Source organism: Heliangelus exortis, chromosome 1 (genome assembly GCF_036169615.1).
Source record: "Heliangelus exortis chromosome 1, bHelExo1.hap1, whole genome shotgun sequence".
In the NCBI taxonomy this organism is placed as follows: Eukaryota; Metazoa; Chordata; class Aves; order Apodiformes; family Trochilidae; genus Heliangelus; species Heliangelus exortis.
Genome location: NC_092422.1, coordinates 90,925,115 through 90,946,167, shown reverse-complemented (window position 1 = coordinate 90,946,167; position 21,053 = coordinate 90,925,115). Strand labels below are relative to the sequence as shown.

At 42.9% G+C, this 21,053-nt stretch overlaps 1 protein-coding gene across 3 annotated transcripts in view; it reads right to left on the bottom strand.

Annotated features, from left to right (window-relative positions):
* Nucleotides 1-570: 570 nt before the first annotated feature.
* Nucleotides 571-21,053, bottom strand: part of RUNX1 (RUNX family transcription factor 1) — a 174,455-nt gene continuing 153,972 nt past the window's right edge. For 2 of the 3 annotated variants that reach the window (XM_071753583.1, XM_071753562.1), the window contains 2 exons: nucleotides 9,679-9,840; nucleotides 571-6,178 (listed from right to left, as the gene is read on the bottom strand). In XM_071753583.1, the coding sequence (XP_071609684.1) occupies nucleotides 5,685-6,178; nucleotides 9,679-9,840 (656 nt within the window). In that variant the 3' untranslated portion in view covers nucleotides 571-5,684. The remainder of the gene's footprint in view (nucleotides 6,179-9,678; nucleotides 9,841-21,053) is intronic. The other variant, XM_071753572.1, reaches the window with a different exon arrangement.

The window sequence follows — 21,053 nt, the reverse complement described above, 5'->3', positions numbered from 1 at the left end:
ATATACTTATACAAGTATAGATAGAGAGGCTTTCAGGTTGAACTTTCAATGTTGACTCTGTTTTTTTCTCCTCATTTTGAAAGCCTGGTGCCCCTGTATTAATGTCTCCCTAACGCTACTGTTTAATTATTTATTTAAAGAGAAAAAGAACCAATGTATCTCGTAAGTAATATTACCTTAAGCTAAGAAAGGTTCAGCTCACCAATATCAAAAAAGGATCCAACCCAAAAGGCAACATATTAAGGGGAAAAAAAAAGTAAGATAATTTTGAAATATCAAAATTTTATCAAGAATGCAGAAATATAATGCTATTACTAGGCCTCTGTACCTACAAAGTCTCCTTTCAGTCCTATTTTGATAGCCCTATTGAACATCAGGCCTTCTGTCAGGCCCTCCTCCATAGCAGGAAAATGGCATTTTATGTTAAAAAAGAAAGAAGTCAGCGAAAGGCACGGAAACATATTTTTTTTAATGATGTGAGTGATATGTGCTCAATATCCTTTTTCTGATGGTTATTTTTTCTCTGAGAGGGTTGTTTTCTCCCTGATGAAAGAACGCACCAGGCCAATGTGCATACTTGTCAAACATTTTATTTGTCATCCACACTAATTATGATATTGAATTTACAGAGGAAACTGTGGTACAAAGAAAGAAAGAAAGAAAGGAAAGAAACAAAGAAAGAAAGAGAGAAGTAAAGGAAGAAAGAAAGAAAGGAAGTCTTCATTAGAACTAACGCAGCAGTCCAGCTGCTCTCTGTGCTAGTTGTAATGAATTCTCCCGTGGTGCTGGACACAGCCATCCCTATGTACAGCAAGAGTCTACTCTGATGTGGTATCTAGAGACTTCCTGTAGCTGGGGAAAAATCTACTCTATTCTCTTTTCCTATCTGGTTCCAAAAAACAGCAGACTTCCCCACTACTTCCCCCCCCCCCCTTGTCCCCCACACCGCAAAGAAAAATTCCCTGCAATCAAAACCAAAAAAACCAAACTTCCAGAACCTGGTAGTTTCCCCTTCTGGGAATGTTCAGCAATGACAGTATCAAGGGAAAATGTGACCGTTGCAGGATGCTGTAGCATCTGTTTTGTAAACATAGCCAGTAACTGCTGAATAAATACACACTCTCTCTGCCATTCTGATAGGAGTGTGTCTCCCACAGTGTCCTCTGTTCAGACCTACCATTACAGTCACCTCAGACCAAAAGTTTAGTTTGTGTTTTAAAGAAAGATGTAACTGTCAAACCCAGAATACCACAAGTAACCCATAGATTTTTGCACAATCATTTTTCCCCTACCACAAAAAAAGTGAAGTGTTGAATAGAGACCATGCTATAACTGTTTACAAAAGTGAATAAAATGTAGTTAATCTTGAAGCCTAAAATAAGTAATTTGGAAAGAAATAAGTCTCACTACAGTATTTAAGCAAACACAAAAGTAAGTTCATTAAAAACAGAGAAAAATGAAAAAAAATGCGGAGTAATTACAAGCACTAAATATTTTGCTATGAAGCTTTTGAAAACTATTTACATACATAAATACAAGTAACTCTGTTGATGCAACCCTTTTAGAATGAGGAGAAAAATGCCAGGTGATCAGTACTGACCAAGCAAGGTTAACAAAAATAAAATACGAAAATGTTATGATGCAGGAAAACAAGCAAGTGTTTTGCTCAAATAGAAAAATGATCCACTTCTCCTGAATCTTCAAATACACCAATGGAAAAGGTCACCCAGAAAGCAGTAATGAATGTTTCAAGAGTGCAGGCAATTCAGAATACTGACAAAGAATGTGGGCCATTTGGAGGAAAGGTTTTTTTTTTTCTTCTTTCCAGCAGATAATTCTAAAAACCAAATCCTTCATAGCATGGATGCCCTCTGCAGCTGCCTCCTTCTTGCACTAAAGCTCCTGTACATAATCCTGGAAGCAAAGCAAGAGCTCCTAAATTGAGCAAAACTGTTGTTTGAGAGCAAAGTAATCATTTGCCTTAGAGCAAATGACATCTTGGCCCTATATTTATTTTGAAGTTGTTTGATATGGCTGCGTCTGGACAATGAGCTGTGTCTTGTGAAAGGAACACACAAGCTGATAGTGAGGACTGCCATTAACTCCATTTTGGTAGGGGAGGGTGTCTAAGGCACTCTGCTGATTGTGACTTGTGAACAGAAGCACAATAGGTATGGGTATTTTTGTTCCATTCAGCTACCAGGATGATAAAACTATATAAATATATATATTTTTAAAATCTATAAAAATATATAATTACATACTATAATTTGGAGGTGTGTGAATCGGGAAATATTTTATCCAATGTCCTCTTTTTGCCTGATAAGTGCTCTGTAGGTATGACGCGAGTGCATTTTTACAGCCTTGAAGATATTTGCTGTCCTTATTGAGATGGGATGGCTACAAAAATATAGATTTGAGTACACTGTGGGTTCTCATTAGCACTTGTGCAAAGACACTGAAACTCAGTTATAAAACAGACTAATTGCAAAGGATAATGAAGGTAGCCTTTCCTTTGTAAAGAGGATGCTGCTTTTTGCTGTGCTTCACATACACAGAGAGGTTACACTCGGAAGTTTAGGTGCTGGCAACTATCACATGTGAGGAGCTGAAGAATCCCAAGGTTTTGTTATGTGTCAGTAAAGATGAAAGGTAAATGTGGTGACCAGTTCTGCAATTTCTTACCCTATTCGCACCAGGGAGTATAAAATTAAACGTCACTTTTGGGACAAACGTAAAGAAAGTAGATTTCTAGACATAAGAAATGTTCAATGTTAAGTCTAATCTTCAGGCTAAGAGCTGCCAACTCCCCATTCTTGTAAAACCCTACTCTTTTCAGTTTCAAAAGTTGGTAGTCCCAAACTACAGGCTAAGAGAGGCAAAGGGCTTTATCAGAAAGTAGTCGGTGGCCACAGACATGCCTGGAAGCTCACTTGCCACATGAGCCCCACCTGTGCCACTGGGCTGGTGTCAGCCCTGCCCTCGGTGTTGAGGGATCTGGTTCCTCCTCTCAGGTCCTCTCCCTCACTTCTGGGTTCCTGCTAACAGGACTATTGGGTGTTCGAGTCACAAGGCAGATGAGAAAGCTGCAGTAAATTATTTTAATTGCACAGTGACAGAGAATGTGTAAGATGAACAAAGCTACTGTTTAGTGATGAAGGACTTTTTTTTTTTTTTTAGGCTACTGAAGAGGTGAGATTCCAACTATAGTAATGTTGCAACAGGTAGAGTCTCTGTATTCCTGTATTCATGAAGGTCTCCGTGGTTTCAAAACATATTAAAAAAATGTAATTTTGATGGGTTTTGCCTTTTTTGTTCAGAGAAGACTCTAGGAAATGATAAATAATATTAGGCTGAATGAAAACACAAGGGCCATGCTTGTATTTTAACAAAACCATTTTGAGCTTTTGCTGAGATCTCTTGAAACACTCCCTATTTTCTGCACATAAATGACCTTATTGACAATGTAAATTCTTCAATTTGTAATTTTTCGATACCAAAGTGCTACTGCATCTGACTTAAACAAAGAAGCAAAATCATATTAAAAAAAAGAAAACTTGAAAAACAAATGGTTTTAAATAAGACCAGCTGTTTTGCTGCCTGCAGCCAAGGATCTTTTAAATTTGAATCCTTTTAATTTTTTTTTTTAAACATCAAACACTGATCTGAAGTCCTGCTTTCAAATACTCTCTGAGTTGACCTGCAATTGTTTCACTCATTTAAGAGGTACATTAAATAATAATCAGCTAATTTGGAACGCACATGTGTCAACATCAGCAGTTTATAATTAATGAGTAGTACAACTGCATTCAGACCAAACCATCAAATAAAATAGTGCCATAAACTTTACAGTGACATCTGATATGTTTGTGCTGTAACGATGGGCAACGAGGACAACTGAATTAATATGCTGTTAGTATGAGCCTCATGTATTTGCTACCAGCCAGAATATTCTGTGCACCCGTTTTACATACCCTTCCCCTTCTCTCAGAAGATGGTGACAGAGGAACCGTTTAGGCCCCTTGTTTGTGAGCCTGCTTTCCAGATGAGTCTGACAGCCCTGTTCACTTCGACTTATTTTGTGATGCACGAACTGATCTGTTTTTCAGCACACTGGAACGTGGCTTTTGTACTGCACAGAAATCTGGGCTCCACTGAGCTGGGACCAAATCTTACATCGATTTTGTGGGAGCCAGGACTTCTTTTTTTTCATCCTTACCATGCTAACCATCTGTTGGCTTTCACTTTTGAGAGATTAGGAGCCCTCCACAGGAGCTGTTAGGAAGCCCACGCAAGCTCAGAAGCAGAACGAAGCCACATGGGGATGTGTTTACTGAGGGAATATTGAGTCTGCTTTAAGAAATATGTGCATCCTGATCACTGATCCTGAGGTTCACCACTGGTGATGAAGGAAAAGTGAGGAAGGAGCAGGGAGATGCTCCTTCCCTGAGTGGGAAGGAACAGAAGTTCACGGGGATTTTGGTGCCTAGATCATTTCAGTGGGAACTGAGCACTTAAATGCCTTCAAGGATCTGAGCCCAGTTAGCTGAGTAAAATGAGAGCAAGATAATTATAAACAGTATTTCTACATAATTAGGAGGTCATTCACCCATCGTTATTCCCGCCTTTTTCAATGTGATAAATTTGACTTTGGCTGCTACCAAAAAAGGCATTTGCTGCTCTTTTTTTTTTTAATATAGGCATATTTAAATAATAATAGTATCAACAAATAAGAAAAGTCTAAATATCAAGCATAAATATCAATGAACTCATCAAAGTAGTACAGTAGTTGAAAATGACCCAAGGCTGTAGCCGTTGTAGTAAAAAAAAGTCCAAGAGAAAAAAAGTTAAATTAACTCATTGAAAAAGGGGCTGATTCTTTCAGCTGACAAAGCAAGAAAGAAGCAAGCATGATAAAAACAAAAAAAGAGTAAAATCTTTTTTTTTTTTTGCAATTTATAAGGTGCCAAGAGAAATAAAACAAATTAGATGCAAAGCAGGATGAGCTGCATCCTAAAAAAAACCAAAACACAAATAAAAACAATAAACCCAAAACAAAACAAAAAAACCCCAGCACTAAAAAAAATTCCATATTCTTTGGAATATACAACATGGTTTAAAAAAAAAAAAAAGAAAGAAAAAGAAAGAATGAAGTTCAACATATAAAACCTCTCATTCACAGCATTGCTAAAACAGAAGCGTTCACAGTTTCCCTCTGGGAATCTTCCTATACTTCCTTACAGTTAATATGTCCATAAGATGCAGTAAACTCACTAAGATTTTTTTTTTTAGGATTTAAGTCTTAAAAATAGAAGTGAACCAAAACTCTCTTTAGGGCTGTGGAAACCTTCAGACCCAGGCACGTACGAAAGCCACGGGCCTGAAAACAGACTGGGTACTTTTCTACCCACCCTTGCTACCTCTGGACCACCAGCTCCGATGTCCTCCTTTCCAGAAGCTCAGCCCCCCACGAGGGATGTTTTGCTGGAGCCACGTCACTTCGCCAGGGGCTGGCTTAACAGAGGCCACCACTCCTGGGAGTGCTGGCTTCTGGAGGGTTTCCTTCTGAAAGTGATGCATGAACATGGCAGGGCCCATAAGCCAGACAGATGTTTATGGGATACCTACGGGCACTGGGAAATGAAAAGCACATTAGTCCTGGCCCATGACTGCTTAAAATTTATTCAGTATGGTCTCCAAACCGCTTCCTCTAGCCTCGCTGTGGTCGCCATGTTGGTCGGGGAGTTGCTGTGGCTCCCTTCTGCCTCGACCACATCGTTTTGGTTGGGGAGGTTGGGGTTGAGGAGCGTGGATCCTGTGGAGGCGTTGGTGCAGGGGGGGTGGATGCGTGGGGGGGAGCGGTCTCCCCCTGAGATCATAGAGAACTGATAGGAGCCCGCAGAGGTTCCGTAGTAGAGGTGGTAGGAAGGTGAGCTGGTCTGGAAGGGGCTGCCTTGGGCCTGCGACGAGCCGGGGTAGGGAGGTGGGAGGTAAGTGTGGTATCTGGTGGCTGTGGACATGGCAGACATCCCAATTCCTATCCCTGAACTGACGGGTGTTGGCGTGTAGGTGAAGGCTCCCGGGTAGTGCATCCGAGGATCAGAGATGGAGGGGAGCGCGGAGAAGGAGCGGTCAATTCCCACCCGGGGGTCACTGAATGCAGTCAAGTCAGAAGCACCTGTTGGCAACAAAGGGAAACAGGACACTGTTGAACTTGCAGAATGGAGGTTCACCCGTTTGGGGCGGTAACCAACATCCAAACTCTGGGTTATGGTTAAGCAAAGCAGCGCTGGTACAGCCCAGGACAGAACTCTCTCTTACCTGGTCTCCAATGCAGTCATTGTAGTGCTCGTGGATCTGGATGTTTTGGATTAATTTCAGCAAAGCAGCAATTAAAGAGGAATGTCGGTCTCTCACTCTGTTTTGTATGTGTATGTGTTTGCTCCCGTAGACCTTACAGCACACGCAATTATTCTAGAGCCCCTGTCCTCACATGGTATGAGGGGGTAGGGAACAGGGACACAGATCTAAAGTTTCTTGCCCAGAATCACTTGACCCATCAGGGACACTGATGGGACCTAAAAAAAAAATTTTCCAACTTCTGCAGTCTCTCTTTGTGCCCAGTTTTATTTGCCGACCAAAACAAGAAGCTCCATGGTGCAGAGATTTTCCTTCAAGTACAGGAACCTGCACAGGCAGGATTTACACACAGGCTCAGCCCAGCTGTCAGCACTTAAGAACACAGTTCTCCATGGACTCTCAACACTACCAGAGTCAAGATAAATCAAGTTCACTTAAGGTCTTCATATCTGGGTCCTTGTATAATGTCTACATAATTGTTACTAACTTCTGAAAACCCTGGCTCTAATGAGTGTATAAAAAAGGACAACAACAGTACTGCCTTTTTAAAGCTGAATGATGTATTTGGAGGTTGGCCTTTTTTCTTTCTTTCATGTGGGCTAGAAGCCTTTCTCATCCTGCTAAGTGGAATGTTTTCTAGGACAGTCAAATTCTGCTCCTCTTTGACATCAGTAGAAGTCTGCTCCATCCTATCGTCTCCTTCCCTAGTGTGCAAGGATTAAACAAGCAGAGGAGATAATGGCCTCTTTAGGAAGGATCTTCATCATGACTCAGATTAATGGAAGGTGTCAGTCCCTAGAGTTGGCAGCTATGCATGATTAAAATAACAACAATAATAATTAAGAAAAAATCTTTCCAGAAGACAAGTTCTTCTGTCAGACAAGGCGTGGAGTCTGCAGAAGAGGAGCCATGTGCTGAAGGAAATACTCATGAGAATCAGCAGAGAGAAAACAAAGCTCTTGGCTCCAACCAAATTTAAAGCTAGAGCAGACACACTCCAGTGCCAAGTTCTGAAAGCTTGTCAGTGACACAGCCAGGCCACTTTGATGAATTTCTATAAATTTCTTAGAAAAGTTCTGACGCATGCTGTATGCTTCCTTTTTGAGCTTGCCCTCCATTTTTTTCTGGAAGATTAAGAAGACCCTTGAACACATTTGCTTCCCTTAGGCCATGGTACCTTTACATCTAATGAGGCAAGGTAACTCTGTGGGATGCCATGGCAAGAGCTTCAGAGTAGCTGAGGTTGAATGTGGCATCTGACAACCTGCCAGATTTTAAATGTTACTTCCACACCTCATTCCTGAGAAACTTCTTGAAACTGCCTGGACACATTGCTTACTAGATGAGGGTTTCTTTTGCTCAGCTTGGCAAAAAGAAGAAAAATGAGACTTAACGCCAAGGTGTTTCAAGAATGAGTCCTGTATTTGCTTTTTGTTTTGAGGCACTGTGTCTTAAGATGGTAGGGTCTCAAAAACCCCTCAAATTTCCACTTTGTTCTGGAAAGGATAAATTTCTTAGATAGACAACAAGTGTGTGTGGTTGGGAAAGAAATACTGTGAAAGATTTTTCTGGGAATGCTGAGTGAGATTTAATACAGAAGTAACATTTTAGAAGCGTTATAAAAAACCACTTAAGATGTGTAGAGATGAGCCCCCATGTACAGATGTAAGACAGGCAAGAAAAAACACTGATATGTGAATGAAGATCTAAATTCCTTCACAAGTCATGGACAAACTATGCCTGCCCCAAGGTAAATCACTTTGACCACAGGCACAGAAAACACTGATAAGCCCCACTGCTAGTGCTCTACTTCCCTGTGTTCCATGTGCCACAGAAGAAACACAGAGTTCAGTTTCTTCACACAAACATGGCTATTTTCTGCTGGACTGTGCAATTTTGGGGCAGCCACCACAGGAGCCTTTGGTGCTCATGTGGTGCACAGCACTGCAAGAACCTGGATACACAAACAGTGATGACATTTGGGCACTACAACAATGCAAGAAATATTCACTCATTTGAGTACAACCTCAGTTGCCACATTGGTAAAAGTAAAATCTGATTAGCATCTCCTTTTAGTCTGATCTACCCATCCACACCTACAAGTAACCTATGCATGGGCACCCCTGAACAGGGTTTGAAAATCATAACTGGTAAATATTGGTTCCAAACGATTATCTCAAGAAAAACTCCTTCTCTAAAACAATTGATGAAATTATTTGCTTTGCTTGAGATTTTCTGGTTTCTATGAAGAAGGTCTTTTTTTCATCCTTCTCAATTTTCTCCATTTCTGCATTTAGCCAGTGGAAAGGAGTACAAAGGGAGGGAAACACAGAGGTGAAAGCAAAAAGGGGTCTTTTCATTTTGAAAGAATGTCTCAGTGAAGAATGAAAATTTTTTAAACAAAATATATCCTTTTTTTTTTCCCCTGAAAAGTTTCCCACATTTTCATCTATTTCTAATGTGTAAATTAGCACCTAGACATAACAAATAATTTAGTTTTAGTGAGCATTGTTCCTGTGACTCTTTCAAAGCAGGGTCTATATGACAGCAATAGGACAGGCTGGAGAACATTCAAGTGGATTCTCTCTGATCTTAGAAGAAGCCCTGAGTATTCAAATGAGAGCAATATGTGCATCCAAAGAAGATATTTCTGAAACAGTCGTGTGCAAATTTGAATTATATGGCTCTCAGTCATTTTAAGAAAATTCCTGCTATTGAACACACATATTGGTTCAATATGTGTCTGTTAGAGTCAGCAGATGGTCAGCCGAGTGTGGTGGAAACCAAGGGAATAGCTTTCACTTCCATGCTGTATTTTTATGTTGGCTTGTAAAGCTCTGCACTACAATTTGACAAAGATGTAACAACAAAATCCAGTGCAGCTCTTCAAATGTTAAATCCCACCATCCTGCAGCCAGTATGTCCACCCATAGCCTTCTGTGCTCTGGTCTGAATTTAGAGTAAGGGAAGGAAACAGAACCGAAATATCTGTGGCATTCATTTCTTGGCAGATACAACAGCTCTTCAGCACTCCATACTTATTTTATAGTTCCATATATCTTCAAAGTGCTGCTTTCTCCTCTTTTTTTTTTTTTTTTTTTTTTTTTTGACAGGGGTATGCTGGGTCCCAACCCGTATTTCTTTACTCCGCGCATCTCCCAGCAAAGGATCGGAGGAGCCTTTGCTGCACAGAGCGTGCAAGGGGCTTCACTGCTGCTGAAATAAAACTGGCAGTGACACTGCAACCCTTTTTCCCCGGAGTCAGCCTGGAGGCTTTGGTGAGGCTTGGAGCAGGGGGACTAACTTTTAGGTACTTACTTGACAGCCGGCTGGAAAGCTCTGCGGTGAGGGTTGTCATGCCGCTAGCCCTGCCGGGTGATATTGGTGTGGCGGGGTGCACAGAAGGGGTGGCAATGGAGCCCAGGTACTGGTAGGACTGGTCATAGGACCATGGCGGAGATGGCTGTACTTGCCTTGTGTCTGCAAGGAAAAAGAGACCTATAGGCTGTTTGGAATGGTAAAACTTCGCAGTCAAATAGGTGAACCGGTCCACGTGTGGTGGAAAAAAAAAAAAAAGAAACTTAAATGCCAAGATAATTACATTTCAGTTCCATAATCCCCTTGGTCAAGAGACCTTCGGATGAATCGCTTTCTAAAATATAATTTGTGCATCTGTGAGTTTTGATTGGTTGATTTTTTTTTTCTTGTGAAGCTTTTTGATGTTTCACAGGGACAGTGGTCAGGGAAAAGCAGATTAAGCTTTCTAAAGTGAAAGACTATTCATTGCTGGGATGAATTCCTATTTCAGCACGCATGTTCACAGGCCCTTTAACCAAAAAGGCACGTCATAAAAATACTGAACTGTGAGTGCCTCTAGGCAAGCATGTAAGTAGGGAGAGAAGAAATAAATGAAAATGTGTGTGTATGTGTGTGTGAGAGAGAGAGACAGAGATGGAGAGTGAAAGTAGTGTCCTCCAGAAGGCAGACTCCTAAGTGGATCAATAGGACTTCCTCAACCTGTTGAAAATCCCAGGCTTAATAGAACAGACAGGTATTTTGTATATCTATTTTGTATACACTAAACTACAGAAATACAATTCAGAGTGGTTTAAGCACACTCAGTGGCACTGCTAATCCAAAAAGGCAGCCACACTCTTCAGTACAGGCTTTCTGCAGAATCTGCTACTTGGAAGCAAAAATTTTAAAATGCTAAAGATGTGCAAAACATTTACACAGAAAAACACTAACCTATCATTTTTTAGCCATGAGACTAGTTTGGCTGATACCTGAAATCAGAGATGAATGGCAGGAAGTTTGTCCAAACTAGTTTCACCAATGCAGAAACAACCTTATTTCATCTCTGCATATGAAGCTGGCATTTTTCAGTGTACAGAAATGCCTAATTTTTTTAATAAATCAAAGTTAGAAAGATTTCTCTCCTCCTCACCTACCCAGAAATCTTTACTATTTTTAGTAATGTCTTTTTTATTTTCTTCAGCTCTAAGGGCATTCTCCTGCAGCTTCATCCAGTGAATTGCCTTTTTGAAAAAAACATATGTTGGATGAACTGCATTCAGATAAAACTGATATCAGCATGGAAGGGAAATTTCCCAAGTCTGAGATGAAGGACTTTGATCTTCCATCAGAAAGCCCATCTGGAAATCATTGTTTTCTTGTGCTTTATGGAGATGAGTTTTAAATTTTGTTTGTTTCATCTGTTTAGATGGGGAGTTTTATAAAAATCTCCTAGCTTTAAAAAAAATCTACTGAAGTGACTTGCAGAATAAATTAAAGTCATGTAAAGATTTTTCTGCTGAGTAACATATTCGAATTAGGATATTATTTTTTTTTTTCCATCAGACCTCCTAAAAAATTAATTCGGTTGACTCATGCTGTTTAAAAAAACATCCAACTGGATTAAATGGACTTCAGTAGCAACAAGCAAAAAGACATAGGCACAAAGCCTATGTTCCGAATCAGAACATCATCTCTTTGTTACTGTGTGGTCAGTGTTTATTAAAATGTCAGGGAGACAGGTGACAGGGAATTCAGTCTCCAGGGATAGCAGTAGGATAAACATCACAAAACATCAGCAGAGCAAGTCTTGTGACTGTAAAACACAGTGTGTTTCAGTTCTATAATGGGGCTGTGTTTCAGTTCTAAAAGGGGGTCAATAAAATCATGACTCCCTTATTTCAGCACAGTGATTTCAGTTCAGCAACGTGCCCAAGCACTACAATCATGATACATGCACTGGAGGGATCCCAGCCCTGGGGATGGACACACCTTTGGCTGGTCCTCCTGCCTGGGAAGCCCTGGACATGCTCTTCCAAGACTAATGCCACAGAATCAAATCCATACTCTGGAGGACCCTATTCAGCACGATGAAGGGGGTGCTGCCACCCATCCTTGGTTTTCAGGCTGAAAGGAGAGAACATTCTGTCTGTTCTCTCCTGTGGCAAACTCTTGTTGTATTGTGGAGCAGCTTTGTCTGACACTTTTCTACTGTTTCTTACATTGCTGTCTCTTAGGACAAGAGATGTGGTTTTGTCCTGTACCCTATCCAGTGTCTATGGGATCCTGGTCCATAAAACACCCACCCTCAAGTGCAATAAATACATGACCAACAGCAAGATGCAGAAAATCTGCAGCAGCAGCAGCAGTAGAGGAAACAAGACCTTGTGACCAATTAGCTAAACACTGATAAGTCTACATTGAAATACAGTTTCTTTCTTTTAATGTTACTAGAATTAGCTTTTTGCTGTGTCCCAACTAGAAACCAGATAATGGACCAAGTATTTGTCTAGTAACATCCAGAAAGAGACTCCCAAGGTATCTGACCTGCCTAATCCATTTGCTGTCATTACTGACCTCTAAGATACTTGAAACAGTGACAGACAGCCCGAGAGACCCCCATTATTAATCTCATCCCATTAAGTATCTCTTAAGTGAAAGTTCAAACTACCAATCAATTTTCTGTCTTGGTACCTGTATTCCCAATCCCTGTATTTGCTCTTAAAGATTGGGTTTTTGACATCAGACTGGTTAACAAGTTGCAATCTATTCAGTGATGTTAATGCAGTGCATTATATTATATATACATATTAAAGTATGTTTTGCTGACAAACCCCAAGTATCACCTGCACAATTTTTAATAACAAGTAGAGAAATGTATCACTGTAATAGCATTTTTATGGCACCATTTCAGTATAAAGGGAGATTCAGCTCCAGTAAAGGCCAGGTTTACATTTCCAGCAACTTCAGTAAAATCTAGATTAGGGGCCTCAAATAACATTTTATTTTTGTGATACCTGCTTTTCTTCAGCTTTCATGTTACCCAAAATTGACCTGGAATGGGTTCAAATTTGCCACAGAACTAAGCTACTATAAAAGGCAAAAAGCTCTTACTGAATCCATCTCTTCTGCTTTCAAAATAAAGTGATGCACTTTTCAGAAGTTAGTGGCTTGATGGGGGGAACTGAATTTGTGGCTTTGTGTAGCTGAAGTTAATTTGGTGAAAATGCACTGCAAATAAAGGGGACCTGCTTCCCAGCTTAGAATATCTGTGAAGTGATTTGCAGGGATAGCTACTTCAGCAAAGAGAAAGAACAGGGCTGTGGGCCCACACAGTTTTAAAGCCAAACAGGTTTCCAGAATCATTTAAAAGCAGATCAAAATAGCAAAAAAACAAGGAAGTTGCTCCAGTTGTTGATCTGTGCCCAGTCCTCCTGGTATTTCTCCCATTAGCAAGTACTTTCCATTTCTGCTTTTTATGGTGTGAGAAAATGTATTTAAAACATGAAAACAGTTATTAATTGCAATAAAACACTCTAGGGCGAGAATTATGGTGCAATAATTCACACCTTGCTGTGTAGTCACGAGCTTTCACCCTCTAGCCTCATGCCTAACAAGCTATTAAGCAGAAAGTATTGAACCATCTTTCATGCCTCGTCATGTTTTATTGCCACGGAATGGTTGCGTTCGACTTGTTTTAAAAAGTTGTAATTAAGCTGTACAAATGTTGCCTAACGTTTAATAGTTTAATGAAACATGCTTTGGTTAGAAACTTAGAAAGAAAAAAACAACAACAAACCAAAACAACTGGTCTCCCCTTTTTGTGATGCTCCCTCATAGAACTGTTAGAGCAAGCCCAGAGGAGGGCCAGGGAGATGATCAGAGGGCTGGAGCACCTCTCCTCTGAAGACAGGCTGAGAGAGTTGGGGTTATTCAGCCTGGAGAAGAGAAGGCTGCAGGGAGACCTTATAGTGGGTTCTAAGTGCCTGTAGGGGCCCTACAGGAAAGCATGAAAAGGACCTTTTACAAGGGCATGTAGTGATAAGTCAAGGGGCAACAGTTTCAAATGGTAAGGGCATAGATTTAGATTGGATATTAGGTAGGAGTTCTTCACTGTGAGGATGGTTTCACACTGGCACAGGTTTCACGGGGAGGTTGTGGTTGCCCCATCCCTGACAGTGTTCAAAGCCAGGTTGGATGCGGCTTGGAACAACCTGGTCCTGTGGGAGGTGTCCCTGCCCATGGCAGGGGGACTGGAACTAGATGATCCTTAAGGTCCTTTCCAACCCAAACTATCCTGTGATTCTATGATTTTACCAGCCGTTTTCGCCGTGGAAAATAAAAAGCCCAGCCGGCAGAAGGCGGTGGGTCACTCCCTTCTCCGAGTGTATCAGTAGGTGGCAGCGGAGCCCTTGCAGAAAGTGGCGGCCGGTGCATCCCGCGGCTCCCGGCTCCGCGTCCTGGAGCGCCTCGGGGCCGAAGCTGCCCCCGCAGCGGCTCGGCTGCTGCCTGGGGGACCCGCTGTACAACAGCCGCCTGGAAAATGAATTTTCCGGGAGCCGCCGCAGCCCTTCATACGACCTTTGCTAATTAATACCTATTAGTCATTCCCACCCGGGACGCTGCCAGTGCTGCATAACTGCAGCTCCGCTCCGCGCAGTCCCTGCGCACAAGCGGCATCTCTCCCTTTAAGGAGCAGCTCTTGGCTCTCCCGCGTATCCGAAAGCACGGGTGAACTAGTGAGATGCACACACCCCGACCCACGGATAGGCTTGTTCAGCAGAACCGGCGTAGGGCAAACACACACTTGTCAAGCAATGGAGTTGTGCTGGTGTGAGAGAGGACGTGTTTTGGCTTTCTGAGTTGTTATTGATAGTCAAGTACAAAAAAAGAATACTCTTCGCTCTCAGAATGAATGGGTCAAGACCTCAGACAAAACCACAGTCTATTATTTCCTGGGATCACATGGAACATCCTTTTGTCTGTAAAGCTGATTCTGAGCACACGGGACACAGAAATCACTGGGACATAATAAACATGAAGTCCCAGGATGCTATTTGTATGAATCTTTTTCAGAGGAAGCAAATGTAACACTTTTGAAAATGTAACACAACACCCTCCCTCTGCCTCCAAAAGAAAATGCTGTGACACTTTCAGGTGCCCTGAATGTATAAATCAGCAAGTTTCAGTGGGGCTTTACTTGAATCATAGGACCAGCTTAGGGTGTTGCTTAAGATGATAACAAAAATATCTATCACCACATCACTTCTGTATAATCAATATAACAATCCATATCAGGCTGCTTAAAAAAAAATAAAAAAAAAAAAAAAAAAGAAATAAGAGAAAAAAGCCTCCATTAGATTTTATATCCTGATCAAAAAATAATTCTTTTTAGCCATATTAAAGGCTTTAAGCTTCCAAGTCAGGCCCCAGTGTACCCATGAGATGAAAGGAAAAAATGCTTATGTGGATGCATGTGGCTTGTGCTGGGCTGGATCCCGCACGCCTCTAACTCTCTTTTATGCCCTTGGAGCACAGAGAGAGACGGCTCTCCATGTGTCATTGCAGGTCAGACATTGCTGCCTGCTCCTAGCCAAGAGGCGCTGCGTAGCCAAATCTCAGTATGATACAGCATGTTCCTGGAAGCTTCAGAAAGGAGCAGCAGGATGTGAGTCAGTAGGCCGTGGCATGAGGCGGGATGGCTGCGGAGCCGGCAGCAGCCTGGGAGGGAGCAGGTATGCCTTTGACTCAGCCAGGCTGCTCACCCTTCCACCTTCCCCTTCCTGCCCGACTGCACTTGCACAGACACTGCCTGCGACTCCTCTCTCCTCTCCTGCTCCTTCGCTTCAGAAGGGGCACCTGTCTGCTTGAAAATATATTGACCTGGACACACTGGCAGTGATTTTTCCCAAGCCGGGGTCAGGGGAGAGAAAAGAGTCAGGCCCCGAGTACTGAGAAGCTCATTAGCCACTATCTGTGCTGATGAAAATTCTGCCTCCCTCCCCCCCGCCTCCCGCCTCCCCGTTCTCGACACGGCAAGACGAAGATGAGTTGCGAAATAGCCGCTGCTGTTGCCAGGCTTTTTTTCTCAACTTGCAAAAATTTCTGTCAGTCATATGCAACAAACCCCGAAAGTCACATAGCACCGAGCTTTGCAATTCCTCTACTATCCTGGCAAGCACTTTAAAGGCAGCAACTGGCAGAAGACATGGGGCGAATGAAAGCTGGGATTAGTTTACTGGTGTCAAACTCGGAGGCAGGCAAGGAGAAAGCCCGATCCTTCATTGCTTTGAAAAGCTGTTCTGAGACTGGGAATTGTCTGTCCCTGCCCCTCCCCCAGTTCGATTTGCCAATCTTTCCAAAGGGAAACAGTTTTTATAGTGTCTTTCCCTTCCTTTGAGTGTAAGGCAGGAATGGTCTTGATTAGACTTGTTCATTCAGAGAACTGTCTTGCTTAATAGATGAAATGGACTATGAGCAGAGAAATATTCTGTGTAGTTTTGTGCCCAGGAGAAAGATGCCACTTGCCTCCTTCCTGCCTTTGCCAACATCTTTTACATGCCTGTCTCTGCCTTTTCTCACTTGCTTTCTCTCATTCCCTGCTAGCAGCTTCAAGTGATGGTGTGGGATGCACTGGGGATTGTGATATTGTTGTGCATGGGTCTGATTTAGTCTTCCTCTGAAACAAGCCATCCAAAGTGACTCAATCTCCCTCCCTCACTTGGGACCCAGCAAATCCTCAGCCTAGTGCAGCACGGTGAAAAGGTGTGTCATCTCCCAGCAGCTGAAAGAATTAGTCAGTAGCTTAAATAAGGGGGACTTTCCAAAGGACAAGTTCATCACTGGCAGCAGCGGCAGCAGTGGCAGCAGCCACACAAGGCTGGTATTCTCATACCTCTTAAGGCTGGAACATGAGGAGCTGGAAAATTACAGAGCAAACTGTAAAATTCCACCAGCAGCTACTTCATGCTGCAGGGTGGTTTCCCTCCACGTGCCAGTCTGTGGAAGCCACTGTCACATCACAGAGCCACCTCCCAGCCCAACAGCTGGGACACCTGCTAATTTCAGAGGTGGGTGAGAGCTCTGATATGCCCCCCTGGGAAAGTTTGTCGAAGCCTTCTAATTTCCACTGGAAATTTATAGGAGACGAGCATTCACACCCTTCCATGGCTTTGAAAATTGCGAACAGGTGACAGGACTTATTCTGGTTGAGAACGACAACAACAGATATGTCGCGTGTCTGGAAATTTTTAAGTTGGGGGGTGGGGTGGAAGAGGCACCCAAATCCCCAGCTATTATTTGGAAGAGAGATCTTTGGCAGCAACCTCCTGCCTCACTGTTTGCTTTCATTTTATTTCAATATTACTGTGGTTTTGTGGAGTATTGCAAAGGCTAGAGAATTTCTAGAGGTATTTGATCCTCAAAAAACCCTCCTCTGGGATAGGAGAATGAGGGATTTTCTCCACACTGAGGCTTCACACTCTTGATAATAAAGAAGAAACATATCCCTCGCTGAAGGTGTTTGTTCTAGTTGTGGTGCTTACTGTTGATGCAGAACTTCCCAAAGTGTGCTAGGTGCTGCAGGAGTTTACCAGCCCCTAAGAAGGCTGGAACACATAGCAAAGACAGCCATGGAAAACCACAGTGTTGTGATTAGGTGATGAGGTGCAGAGCACCATTTCTGCTGTTCATTTAGTATGTTGCTTTCAGTTTCTGTGCATCATCTACCTCTCTGACTTGTCTGTGTTAGCTTGTTTCTTTTCAGTGCTGCACTAGAAAGGGTCTTGAGGATGAAAATTATGCCAATCTAAAAGGGCCTTTGGGGATATGTCCTCTAGTGCTGAATGTAGTGAAAGACTGGAAGTCTCATAGAATGATTTTTTTGCTTGCTTTTCTTTAGAAAAAGTGAAGGAAAAGGTGGCAGGGAAGGGAGAGAAACAAATGAGTGCATCAAGACAAGAGGGCATGGTCTGAAGTTGTGCCAGGGGAGGTTTAGGTTAGATATTAGGAAGAATTTCTTTACTGAGAGGGTGATCAAGCATTGGAATGGGCTGCCCAGGGAAGTAGTGGATTCTCCGTCCCTGGAGATATTTAAAAAGAGACTGGATGTGGCACTCAGTGCCATGGGCTGGTAACTGCAGCGGTAGTGGATCAAGGGTTGGACTTGATGATCTCTGAGGTCCCTTCCAACCCAGCCAATTCTATGATTCTATGATTCTAATGTTTAGTTTGATTTTTGTTCACTCTCTTTATGTCTATGACAACAAAGTCGGTGTTTTGATGACAGTAAATTATTGGGGATGATACCAAAGGCAGATGTGTCCATTCTGGGGATAGAAGAAGTGTATATTCCATCAGCTTTAAAGCTGCATGAATGAGCTGTCTAGGCTAGTAGAACTACATATGCACAACACACCGTAAAGTAGCATTTTAGTAATGGCAACCAGTGGTAGGGAGTGGAGGTGTCCCTATAAAACCTCTCAGGTCTCATTGCTAACCTGGTGCCAGAATCAGGAAGTGTGGACAACTCAAAATACCAAACTGTGAAAACTCTGATTTCACAACCAATATGTGTGCTGCCCTAGCAGGTTACTACATAAGCCGCTCACATGAAATATAAACCATCTCTCCTCCTGAGTAAGCACACTTTGGGGCTGGCGTCACTCCTCTTTTGAAGAACATGATGGCACGATGGGCAAACTGCAAAGTCTCTGGGTGCCAGTGACAGGCAGAAGTCGGAGAGCTGAGTTTTGCAAATTAAGGATACATTGTTCTTTGTCTTCAGAGGTAATGAGTCACCCCGGAGAATTGCAGTTATTTGTTCAAGAGGGAGACTCCACTCCACTCCACCACCCGTGCTCCTCTTCCCTCCCTCCCCACATCAACAAGGAACGAAGTACAAGAATTCAACCTTGACCTTCCACTCTTTTGGGTCCCCTGGAGGAGACAGGCTGCCAGACTCGGTGCCGCTGCAGCGTTCTCCCCTATCTCGAAGCGTCCTGCTAAAGCACAAACTGAAACGGTGAGGAAATCAGGGACAGATACCAGGCTGATACTGGGAGCGAGCTGGCTGCACCCTTCGTCCCATTGTGCCCAGCCTGGGAGGTGGCAGGACACAGAGAGCCCCTTGGCACAGGCAGAAGGGTGACAGTAAAAGGATGTGCATGTGTGTACATGTCCATACATGTGTACAAACACACATGCACCCGTGGTCTTGCTGAGTGGCACTATGTTTTCCTCCAGCTTCAGAGGTGCTAGGGACAGATGAGGATGTGTGCTGCTGCTGGGAGGGTGTATGACCTGCTGTGACCTGCACTGGGAGTAGGAACCGGGACCTGTGGAGGGAGCTACATCAACACCTGGAAATCACATCTCTCTGAGTCTGGAGGGCAATCACATGGTAACTGTGGCAGCTTCGCCTGACCTGCTGCCACAGTCCATATAAAAAACCCTCCTGGACAACAGAGTGCCTCTGTTCCTGTCCCACTTGCCCCTTTGCCAGCTTCTCCCTTCTGCTGCTCTAGGTCCCAGCTACTGCTCTTCTCTTCACCTTTCCCTGAACCACACCAGTACGTGATCACCTCCCAGCTAACTAATTCCCTGGTCTTCACGCTGCCTCCAGAGGAAGGGTATTACTGCAGTCCCTCTTTTAGCAGATGGAGAACTGATGCATGCAGAAAGCAAGGCTCCAGTTCTGCAGAGCACTCCAGGCACAAAGCTCAGCACTTGGCTGAGTCAGAGCACATGGGAATTATCTGATGTCACCCCAGCAGAAGTTCACCTGTAAAAACACCTTGGGGAGATCTATCCACTTTGACCTAGTTAGCTCACATCTTGAAAGCAGTCTACCTGAAGCATAAGGATCAGGTGGGGTATGATGCCTACTGAGAAGCATGTCAAATAGTCCATCTCACTACCTTGCTGCTGGTGAAAACAGCTTTCAGCCTGACTCTGGCAGGTGTATAATGCCCTGGAAAGGCAGACACAGAAGCAGGGTGCTAATTGTGGCCAGAGTGTAATGCTGTCTCCTGGTGTCCTGGCTCTTGAGGGAGGATTCATCTCACCTGAGAGATCTACAGTGTAGGTGTTTACCTCTGAGCTACTTGTCTAGACTCTAGACTTTATTGCCAACAGGGTAAAACAGACACTTGTGGGGTGCAAGTCATTTCATCCTAAGGGAGACATCTAAGCCAAACCAGGAGGGTGAATCACACCCAATGAACAGCTGTTTCTCTCTCCGATCACAAAGATACCAGATGACTGTGTCAGACAGAGACACACAAAACACAGATGCCTAAAGTTAGGTGAAATGAATTCCAGCCTGGTTACACCTCCAAAGTTTCTCTTTCGTGGGGTGGAGCTAGACCAAAGGAAGTGGAGAGATATCTCCTGGGCCAAAACCTGGAAGTCACATTGAGTCATTATTTGCCGACATAGGATTACCTGCACCTTCTTTAGGGCTCTTGTGGGCTGGACGTGACCCCGCTGGTCCTGGGAGGGGACTGCTGATGCCCTAGAGCCATTGCCTGAGTGGGACTCTGCCTTAGGGTGTTCAGAAAGGCAGTAATGAATTCACGTCTCAGTGAAACATTTTCTAGCTTTGTGTCTACATTTCAAGACAGCTAAATATGAGGCTTGAAGTTCCTTGTATGGACTATTCCCACTGGAAAACCAATGCCATTTAAAAAAAGAGCAGAGTTGAATGAGGAAGTCTCTGCACTCCACTGGGAGACACAGTGATAAAGGGACGACTGCATTGTGGCCTCAGGTGTCTTACAGGTTGTTCCTAATATTGTGAACTAACTGCTCCATATTAAAGTTCTTTAGCCTACAGATAAACAAGAAGTCCTCATCAGTCTCTTCTTTTACACTTTCAGTACTCCCTCCTCTGTTACAACATAAAAGTAATGGAAGAAAAAACTTCCTCTCTGGAGCTTACAGTCATTTTATCCACCACAAAACACTGACCTTGATGTGAACTAATTAGGATTGCAATAGATTATTAATACGAAGTTGGCAAGGTGGAGTTTTGTCAGTATAAAAGAGGTCTTTGAAGATAACAGCCATTTACACTTTCATGATAACATCCCAAGTGCTCAGAAAAAAAGCCTATAAACTAATAAAGTAGAATTCATCCAGGGGCACTCTGCACACACAGCAGAGTATAACCCTCCAAACCCTTATTCAGGATGGCAAATGAAATCTGCTTGGATTCTTTTAAATTCCAACACAAATCAGGATTAAAACAATTTTTGGTAATAAGCAGATCTCTGATGATCTAAAGACACACTGGTTCATTTTATTGACTTAGAGATAGTAAGTGACATATCAAATGCAACCTTCATACTTTAACAGCTGATGTCACCTTGAGAAAAATGATACTGAGCCCAGTGGTATGA